At 33.2% G+C, this 11074-nt stretch overlaps 1 protein-coding gene across 1 annotated transcript in view; it reads left to right on the top strand.

Moving 5' to 3' along the window:
* The window catches only part of PGAP1 (post-GPI attachment to proteins inositol deacylase 1), a 93915-nt gene that overhangs the window by 49374 nt on the left and 33467 nt on the right, over nucleotides 1-11074 (top strand). The window contains exons 10-15 of the mRNA XM_019635604.1: nucleotides 140-150; nucleotides 409-430; nucleotides 1709-1755; nucleotides 2138-2189; nucleotides 6128-6205; nucleotides 9606-9681. Coding sequence (XP_019491149.1) covers nucleotides 140-150; nucleotides 409-430; nucleotides 1709-1755; nucleotides 2138-2189; nucleotides 6128-6205; nucleotides 9606-9681 — 286 coding nt within the window. The remainder of the gene's footprint in view (nucleotides 1-139; nucleotides 151-408; nucleotides 431-1708; nucleotides 1756-2137; nucleotides 2190-6127; nucleotides 6206-9605; nucleotides 9682-11074) is intronic.

Genomic DNA, 11074 nt, shown 5'->3' with positions numbered 1-11074 from the left:
TGTGTATCTCATCAGGAGGTATATAATATCTGGTTGTCACTCTTTTGGTAACGGAAAAACTTACCAGTGGACTTAGGTGTTACCAGTATGAGTCATCCATTGTAAAGTTCCTCATCAATCTTTTATCTAATTATTTTAGCTGCCATTGAGGTCTGTAGGCAGATTTTTTTTAGAACTATACATTTTATGATCAAGTAGCATATTATTTTCTGTATGCTTCTGGAGTTAGTCAGCAATTCCTGAGTGACTTTGTCTAAGATTTTTTACCAATTACAATAGTTTTTGTAATTAGTTAGGGATGTTTACTAGATGACCTGAAATTGTTCTTTTGACATCTTCTAGGTTATATCAAGACAGTGTTTTAGGGTGGGCTTGAATAATACTTTATTCAGTTCATTGATGAATGAGTCGGAATTCCCTATACACTGAAGTAAGTAGTGTGGACTGTTGGCAATTTTCATAATAAGGGCTATCTGTGAGGATAGGCTCCCATAGTAGCTGCAAAATCCCATTACGAAAGTGGGCTAGATCTTGAGAGGCTGCTAGATTTTCTAGATTTAAAGCAGTCTAAGCTATGCAGATTTGTTTTGTTTCTTTGCTTTATAATGTGACATTATTGGTCTGAGAAGCATAAGTAACTAATACAGAAGTCACACAAGTAGTTGCCTGCAATAGAGAGCAGAGAAATACCATATTGTTTTTTGTTTGTTTCACTCAGCTTTCTTTTCTGTATTCTTGAAAAATGTCTTAAAATTTTATTAAGTTACATGAGGGCACAAACTATGTCTGCCTTTTCCTTGAGGGCATAATTCCTTGGCCCTGGAATGGACTTTATTAATGAAAAAATTGATTATTTATTATTATTATTATCCCATTTGTATGCTAAGGAAAAATTTATGAGGCTGTCTGAGCAGTGTTTCTTATCCTCTTATGCCCTGGTAGGATTTCAACAGTTGTTGGATTTATTAGATCTTGGAGCATTGCTCCTACTACTTACTTAAAAGTTGGAGTGAAGACAATCTTAGGTCATACTTTTTTTAAATGACTGAACCTAAATATATAATATTGTTAAAATATCATAATAATTTCTGCAGCATTCCCACACTGTGCTGATAAAACTAGTTTCGGTCTTGAGCCCCTGTAATAATGCTTCAGTCCAAACAACATTCTCAGTTGCATAGAAGTTATCCTCCTGGTAATCAAATGAGAACTCAAATGATAAACTAAAAGGCTGTGCTTAGATTAATTGTTATTTTTAATTACTTGGCCCTGGAGTTTTTTGTTTGTTTGTTGGTATAAGAGTCCATCTCTAGTTGTTCATTTTTCTATTTTTATTAAAATGTATGTTACTTACTATGTAACTACCTAATTGAAGTATGGACTTTGCCAAACTCGGAAGGCACTGGTTCAAAAATGAGAAATGCTTAGGAAATATGCTGTGGAGAGATCCCATCAGGTCACTCTTTCTCACACTGCTACTCTAGGTTACTTGCTTACCTATCTTGTTGACATTAGACTTCTTTGCCTACCCTTGACCTATTTGACTTTTGAGAAGATCTTGGATACATTGCTAAATAGTAAGTTGCTATTTTATGTTTCCATTGTGCCTACTGACCCTATCATATAACAGTAAAATATTGAAGATGCCTATTTTACATAATGATTTTCTACAATATTTAGTGTGCTTTGTTTGTTTATTAACCAACAGGATACAAATAGTTGGATTTTTGGCTGCATAAACAGCACTTCTATGTGGTGAGTCTTTTGAACCTCCATTGGTCATTTTTCTTAGCATAAACAATACTCACATATCACACATAGAGAGTAGCTTCATATACTTTTAAGCGCATTTTGGTGCTGTACTAAATTACAATATTGATTTTAAAGTGAAAAAGGAAATTGATGTACCAGTAATTTTTTTAAACATTGAAATACTTGGTTGCTAGGAAAAACAATTTTTTGTTCCCAAAGGGACTGTGTGGATAGACTATATCGGATTAGACTTAATAGACTTCATTTCATTAGAACTCTCCCTGATAGGTCTGTAGATGGTTTCTTTTTCCTCTGAAGCTTATTTATAATTTAGAATACTTTAATATATTTGTCCCTTAATTGTATTTTCGTATTTATTTCATAGCCGGCAAGGGGTTGACTTGTCATGGAAAGCTGAACTGCTGCCAACAATTAAGGTAAATTATGGCTTTAGAATCTTAATATTTAGTTGAAATATTGGCATTTTAGAATGTGCTCTTTTATTAATTCATCTAGGTATTAACTAAACTTGAGATTTGCTAATATGCATTTTAGAAAATTTTCTCTAGAAATGGAGAAATTTGAAGGAGAATAACATGATTTTTTTTCTGACTTTATGAAGTAAAAACTCTTAAGTTAATAATGATCTAAATTAAATTAAATCTATCTGTTATTGCATCATACCAAGAGCTAGGTACATTTTTAAAATTCAGTTTGAGAGTATGTTTGGATGGTCTGTCCTAAAAATATAAGCTGAGTAGTATACTCAGAATCCATTTCATGAGAGGATCTACAGTAGGGAAGTGAGCATCTTAAAGAGACACAAAGCAATTTTTTAGATCAACTTCAACATCACTTTGTGGTCAATCATTTTGATAATGATCTGCTTTTTCTGGTACTCCATGGGATTTATTTAATAATTTTTAGTGACTTCCTTAAGCCACTCTGGTAGGTCAGCAACTCTTTTTGTTACACAAGGCTAATTTGCACCTCAAAAGCTATTATTGAGAAAGTAAAATAATTCTAAAATTTCATGAAAATATCTGTTCTAATTTCCTAATTATTTTTATTATAACTGATAATCTCATGCCAGAACTGATAGTTTTCAGAATTCACATAAATCTATACTTTAAAAATAAAATATATTTTCATAATGAATAGACTCATAGACTTGAAAGTGAAGTCATCCTGTTGGTCCCAGTCATCTCCCACTGCAATTCAACTATTTAGTTGTGCTTATTGTTTATATGTATCCACATGCATAATCAACTCTGTTACACCAACAGAGAGGAACTTAAACATACTAACTGAGAGGAATGGTGACAGAATGAATAATTGCAGTCACTTACACTTGACTTTGGAATGGTTGCAATTATTTTTTCTGTCACCTTTGTCACTCTTACTTTGTGCATATCAATTCATGTGGCTTTGTATTTATGAAACAAATATTGTGGGGAAATTATTTGTCTCATATAAACATGTTTAAGGTCTCTCACTGGTTTCATTCTAACATTCTAGACAGGAACAAAACAAAAATATTAGGATATACTTACTGATCGACCATTCATAAAATATTTAAATACTTTCTTGAATATCCTATTTGGATATACTATCCAGTCTGTAATTTAAGAGTTAGGAAGTCATAGGTGATTTTTAAAAACCTGATAAAATGTTACTTTACTCCTTTTTCTTAAAAGGTATTTTTTTTAATTTCAAAGACTAAACAATATATTCACCTAGTTCTAGGCCCCTGTGTTGTTTGTTCTAAATGTAAGAAACAGGTGGCCGAACAGCAAGAGAACAAAGTCTTCCAGCTCCTTACTTTTTTTTTTTTAAAGATTTTATTGGGGAATTGGGGGAGGGAAACAGTGTTGGGGAATCGGGGATAGGGAACAGACAAGTTGCTGTCCTTTTGTCCTTCAGTCTAGTTGTGGAGGACATCGCTTCACTGGCCCATGTTAGTATTATCATTGCGCTCTTCCCAGGTGAGGCAATTGCTGGCCGGCCATTGGATGGCTGCTCATGGCGGCTCACGACAGCTCACGCCAGCTGCCGGCCGCTCACGGTAGCTTATGGCGGCCCACTGCTGCAGGGACTGCAGCCTATGCCGTCACCAGCGACTCACGGCAGCCCAGCTCCAGGTTGGGCTGTTGTTCACCATCTTAGCTGTAGAGGGCACAGCATCACTAGCCCTCATGTGGGATCCGAACCAGGGCTCTGCTGCTCAGAGCTCGCACTCCCAAGCCAACTCTTAACCAACGAGCCACTTGGTTGGCCCGATTTTTACTTTTTATAGTTAATGATGGAAGAGACTGCCAGGCAGTATTACAAGTGTACTAGCATTTATGGGGGGAAAAAATGAAAGAGAGAAGTTAGAAAACAACGATTACAATATTCTGTAATCTTAAATGTCTTCAGTTGAAGAGTATTATAATTATTAAAGTTAAATAAACTTTTCTGTTGTAATCAAAATCAAAATTTTATGTGTGTTAGCCATTTATAAAAATCACACAGAATTACTTTCCCATGAAGTTGAAGGGAAAGGAAAGATTAAAGTGAAAAAATGTGGATTTTATTCATATTCATATCATTGCAACAAAAGTAATGCCAGTTAAGAATCATATCACTTTTGGCATCTCTGCTGATTGTACTGTTAATAAATAGACGGAAGCCTCCAGAAAGGACTTGTAAATTCAATTTTTAAATACCAATCACATGGAACTTTTCTGTCATGGGTATAATGAAGAAATTTCTAAAAACACAGAAGGCCAAGAATTTGGTAAGCCCAAATGGACTTATTGGTAAAAACAAACAAAAAAATTAACTTTCAAAAGAAAGTCCAGTTATATGATAAAAATTACCCAGTCACTATCTGGTTAAATCATACGTTAGCGCTGCAGCGTTGCCTTACACACAGCGGCAGAACTTCAAGGGTTTCTGACATCGCAACGCTGGTGTTTCATTTCCTCTGGGTGGTACCTTAGCATTAAAGGCATTTTACTATTGCAGGTTTAATAAAATGCTGAAAATTTTCCAAACTTCATATTAATCTTACCTATCAACATAATGATTTGATGAATATTATTATATTGTTGAATTTCTACTGACAGCATTGTAACTATTGGAACTTAACTCTATAAAGAAATGTATTTTGACATGGATTCTTTTTAAAAATATTCTGATCCTAAAAAAAAGAACCTTTAGAAAAATGTTATTCTTGAGAATAAATAACAAAAGATGTTAGAGTGGATAGTTACACAGAATATCCATGGTTCTTTCTAATTAATTTATCTTTCATACTATCTGTTATCTGTCTGGTTGGTCTCATGTGCCTTTGCTGTGGTTTGTGTGGCCCTTTTAAGACCCTTTCATTTATATTAGAATATATGTCTGTTGCAGAAACTTTGCTGAGTAAGTTGAGGTGAAGCCCAGGAGTGTTTTCAACAAGCACTCCCAAGTAAATCTGACCAGGTTGTTAGAGAGCCACTTACTCATTGGCAGACAGTTCTTTAGCTTCAGAGCCTCTGCCTGGACTTGCGCACGTAGGTGCATCTGAAGAACAATGGAGAAAGTTAAGTATCTGCAGAAATTTCTTAAAGCATACAAATTGTTACAACATATAAATACTCCCAACCCTACATGTACTTCCAGAAAAAAAACTGGATTTAAAAACTGTGTTTGGTGGCGTCCTTTTCATGAAATAGACCAGTCTCCTATCTACTTATTCCTCAAAATATGGACTGTACGATCTGGTCTTAATTTTGAGAAGAGAATAGATGTTCATTTGGTGAGGTGCGCTATTAGCCTTATTGTGTCTTCTTGTCATTTACTGAATAAGTTCCAGGGGATGATATTCATATATATCATTAGCCAGCAACTCTGTACTACTTGGGGTAGATCACAGTCTTTTGAGATTAAGTTCCAACTTTTCCATCATATTTAGCACTCATTTATTCATTCATTCATCAGCTGTTGAGTCTCTGTCGTATACTAGCAAAATAAATAGACATAATACTGTAACATTATGAAACAAATAGACAAATTATAAAAAGAAAGACCAAATCTGGAAATAATTATGTAAAATATTTAAATTTAGTGTTAAATGTCATTTGTTTTTATATGAATGGATGCAGTTCAAGGATTATTTTTTGTAGTACACATTTACATAATTAGTAGGAATTTGAGTTTCAGCAGGATGATTAACCTGAAAATGTAAACATGGGTATCTTATGACGTGTTGAACATAAAGTTTGAAATCTGTGTTTTTGTAAGTTATTAAGAAATAGTGTTTGTAATTTATTTTTCTTTTAATGTTCTTTAAGCTCTAAATACCCTAAGAAATAATATCAGCTTTTCACTTTCATCTTTTTTTTAGTCTCTGACGTTAAGACTTCAAGACTATCCATCTTTGTCACATCTTGTTGTTTACGTACCATCTATTCATGGAAGTAAGGTAACAAATGGATTAAGGTTGTTATCAGAATGTTTTGGGAATATTCATGCTAAATATTTAAGTTGTTTTTTGATGATTTCTTCAGCATTGGGCTTATCCAAAACAATGGCACTTGGGTGCTCCACCTAAGACTGTTAGGATCATCTACTCTGACTTGAACTAAGCAGAATAAACCCAAGTCTCTTTGTTCCAAGTGGGAATTAGTTATACTTTTATCAGTCTTTCAAAATCTGTTATTACAACTAAAAAAAAACCCTGTCGATTATTGAGTACCCTTTTATGTATAAACTCTATGCCAAGAATTATAGAAGGCACACAAATGAGGAAGAAACAAACCCTGTTCTCAAAAAGCTAAATACTGTTGGGGAAGAGAAATACATTTGGAAATGGGGAAGAGTGACAATAAAAGAGGTACCCAAAAATATATATCACAAATCAAAATATGGGAAATACATGAAAAGTGTAAAGGGAAGATATAACTGATTGATGGAATCATGAAAGGCTTTATCATGAGGTGAGTTTAAAATTGCCTTAGAGGATAGTTAGGGTTTCTATAGGTAAAATGAACATTCTAGACATGTGCTATTCAATAAGGGGGTCACTAGCATGTGTGACTATTTAAATTTAATAAAATTAACTAAAAAAAATTAAATAAAACTAAAAATTCAGTTCCTGGATTATACTAACATTCAAGATGCTAAATAGTAGCATCATTGCAGAAAGTTATAATGAACAACACTGTTGAGAAAGAGAAACAGTGGGAGTCAAGCATGAAAGTATGAAAGCCTGAGGTATGTGTGAAAACAGTGAATAAGTACATAGTAATTTTAAAAGGATTCTACTCAAGGATGGCCCCCATGAGTAGAATACTAATGGAGAAAAGTCTGAAACAGCAATTCATAGCCATATTGTAGAAGACCTTAATTCAAAGATTCAGGACTTTACAGAATTAAGAAGTCAGTAGAGAGTTGAAAGATTTTTCACCATACTAGTAATGGGATCAGAGCTATTTTGGCAGATGACTCTATGGTATAGGATAGATGAGAAACACAGAGAGTAGGCACCTCATAAGGAGTTATGAGAACTTGTACTAGGGAAGTGGAAGTAGAAATAAAAGGGTGGTGAGTTTTGAGAGAAGTGGGAGGGAAGGAGGAAGATGGAGGTAAAAGACCCTCTAGTAACCCTTGCACATTTCACCCAATAAACTTATCCTTTAAGATCTAGCCTAAGTATTCCTGTTTTCTTTCAGGACTCCTCCAATAACCTCTTACTTACTCCCATGCTACTTTGTTTATAACTTATTTGAGGAATTTATTACACTGAATTATAATTTATTTGTTTTTATCTCCACTGCCATCACCATACTGTGAATTCTTTGAGAATAAGGACCAGATATGTTTTATTCTACTTTGCCTCTTCAACCTTTAGGTACTATCTGAATAATGTTTCTTGATTGAGAAAGTTGATGAGATTTTTGGCCAAAATCATTAGAAAAATTTAAAAGGAAAAAGGGGATGTAGTTGAGAATCTTCTCAAAGATTGAATCTCACAAGTAGCTTATAATGGATTCATTGTTTTGTTTTGCTTAGCTCAAGTGAGAGGTAATTCAACATCTTCAATACTAAAAGGTCTCTTTAAGGGTTTTTCTGTCAGGTAAGTTGGTTTTGAATGAATTGAACATCTTTCCCAAACTTGGAAAGACCATCCCTGGTTACTCCAAGAAATTAATGAGTTTTCACAAACAGGAATGTAATATGTAATATACCTTAATGCTCTTTGGAAAGTAACACTTGCTGATACTACTGTTGGGTACACTATCTCACTAGGATGATAACTTAGGCCTTTCATAATTTTTGCATGTCTGTTAGAGCCTATTATCATAACGATACATATATTTAAATAAGCAGTTTAAAAATGTTTAAGTGGTAATATAGTTTTCAAAATACAAATGTGGAATTATCTGTATTTTTTTGATGACAGAAAACAGAAGAACTAAATCCACTATAAATTTATTTACTTTGGTTGTTTCAAAGAGAGACACTTGAATTCTTTTTTTCTTGGGGAAGGGTTTATTCCATAGGAAACATGGCCAAATTTGTAAAGCAATTATAAAAATTGTATTATTGGGTTGTCCGAAAAGTCATGACGTATTTTTCTATGTTTTTCGTTGCAAAAATGCATCATGACTTTTTAGTCAACCCAATATTTTAAATACCTGTACAAAGTGACTTAAATTCTCTCCCTATCTCAGGTAATAAATAGCTAACTCAAAAATACTTTGTAAAAACATGATTAGTAGTTCTGTTCAATAAAGGATTTCTCTAATATTTTAATAGCTGCTTTGTAAAATGAAAATGTGTTCTTTGCCTTGTTAAGAGGGAAAAATAAAAGCAAAGAACTGTAACATGTTTTTCCATTTATTCCTTTGTGTATACTACAGCATAATAGCATTTTCCCTCATCTCTTTTTCACTTTCAAAAACAATAAAAAATTTACTCAGAAGGCAAACACAATAGCACTGCTTCAAACACAATCCAGGGTGTAGTTATTAGAAAAGCCTGGGATAGACCCCATTGGCTTTCTGCTTTCCATAGACAGCAAACTATTTGCTAACTGCAATTCGGCATCAGATTAATTTCTTCTTCAGCTCCTGTAAATTAAAGTAATAATGAAACTGTTCTTATTGTAGACAGCTAAGAGCAGAGTTCCTAATGCCTTTGTAAAAAAAAAAATGTTATTAGAAACATCATTACAAAAAATTTTAATGATGCAGATGTCACATTTTAGGTTTACTTTTTTTGAGATGCCATTTCTTTTTCTTGCTTCATACGTAGTAAACCTTTTTTCCATTTACTATAATCACTGTTTAGCCTGAAATAATCTTACACAATAACATTAGTCATCTGTTGATGAATGGCAGTATGTCTCCAAAAGCCTTTTGTAGTCTAATTAGACTGTAGATACTTAATAGATGTGGGATTTTTAAAAAAGGAACAATGACATTTTCATTTTGACTATGGAAGTATTCAAATGTATTATCTAAATCTCTAATTAGTCATGAGTTAACCATGGCTCTTAATACTTAGCTCCATGCTTTAATGTCCCTCTTCTAGAAACATGTAACATTAACTACAAGAATACTTTGTATACATCTGTTGTTACAGAAATGACCCTCTAATAATTCATCTGTCAAATTACACTTGTTTATCAAATTTTCTTGGGTTAGCATCTCTACTCGAGGAATTCTTGCCATTTAAGTGTAGCCAGAGTTAGAGTGTGACACACGTTATCTTCTCCAAAGCTAAAGACTTTTATTTTCTACTCAAACATCCAAGTCAAGATGTTTTACTATAAGTTCAATTCTGTTTTCTTCCTCATAAATCAATGTTTTATATTTCAGTTTGTTGTAGATTGTGAATTCTTTAAAAAAGAGACAAGATCCATACAGCTCCCTGTAACTCATCTCTTTTCCTTTGGTAAGTATTTTGATTTCGGAAATCTTAAGAATTGCTTTATCCTTCACAGAGTGCTGATTTATTTTGCAAGTTAGCTGCAATAAAGCAGAGCCATGTAACAAGAGTACTGTTGTGTATTTCAAGTGTGGTTCTCAGAGAAACAATCTGAGGTGTATCAGTGATTTGATTCTTACTTAATATTGGGCCAGCAGTCATCTTCTGAGAAGTGAACTTGAAAATAAGTTTCTCTGTGATCACATACATTGGCAGGTAGTTGTGTGTTTGTGTGTGTGTTCTCATGTCAATTTATACTAAATGTCGGCCCTTTTTATAAAAGGCTTATTATAAGGTATAAATTCTATCTGTCCTATGAAGGTTTCAAAATTTCTCTAAATATTTTTTACAATTTTTTTTACTGTGGTAAAATACACATAACTACATACATAACTACATATTCTTTTAAATTTTATTATGAAATAATTTTAAACTTACAGAGAAGTTACAGAAAGAGTACAGAGTTCCTATATTTCCTTCAGTCATGTTTTTAAAATGTTGACCTCTTAAACAATACAATTGTCAAAACTAAGAAATTAGCATTTGTATAATAGTATTAACTAAATTACAGGCTTTATTTGATTTTCTTTAGTTTTTTTACCAATGTTCTTCTCCAGGTTCCTACATTGCATTTAGTTGTCATGTTTCTTTAGTCTCTCCGAATCTTTGATAGTTCCTCAGTCTTTCCATGTCATTCATAATTTTGAAACCTTTGATGAGTAAGGTCAGTTATTTTGTAGAATATCCCTCAATTTGGATTTGTCTTATGTTTTCTTATGATTAGTTGAGGTTATGCATTTTTGGCAAGAATATCACAGAAGTGATGGGTACTTCTCAGTGTATCATATCAGAGAGCACGTGATATCACTGTGTTAAGTGTGATCACTTGGTTAAGGTGGTGTCCGCCAGGTTTTTCCACTGTGAAGTTACTGCTTTCCTTTTTGTAATTAATGAATATCTTGGGAGAGATAACTCTGAGATTAAATATCCTGTTTTTCTTCAAACTAAACCACCAGTCTTAGCATCCATTGATTTATCTAGTCTGAGGTAATTATTACTGGTATTCTATGTGTATTAGAATACTTCCTAAGGAAACGTTGTCCTTTCTCCCTGATTTATTTATTTATTCAGTTTTTATTTATGTCAGTAATGGACTCATGCATATTTAATTTATTCATTGGATAATAATCCAGCACTATGTTACATTTTTTTGCTTAAGTTTTGGCTTTGGATGTTGGAATCTTTTTTGGTTTGCTCTTCTGCCCTTATCTGCCATTCATGAAAAGAATCTATATTACTTGATAGAGGAAATTTCCTGTAAGATTTTTAGACACCCCCCCAACCTCCCCTTTTTTTTTTT

The sequence above is a fragment of the Hipposideros armiger genome, unplaced genomic scaffold (genome assembly GCF_001890085.2).
Source record: "Hipposideros armiger isolate ML-2016 unplaced genomic scaffold, ASM189008v1 scaffold_23, whole genome shotgun sequence".
NCBI lineage: Eukaryota > Metazoa > Chordata > Mammalia > Chiroptera > Hipposideridae > Hipposideros > Hipposideros armiger.
Note: the sequence above shows the minus strand (reverse complement) of the source record. Positions and strands in the feature narration are given on the sequence as shown.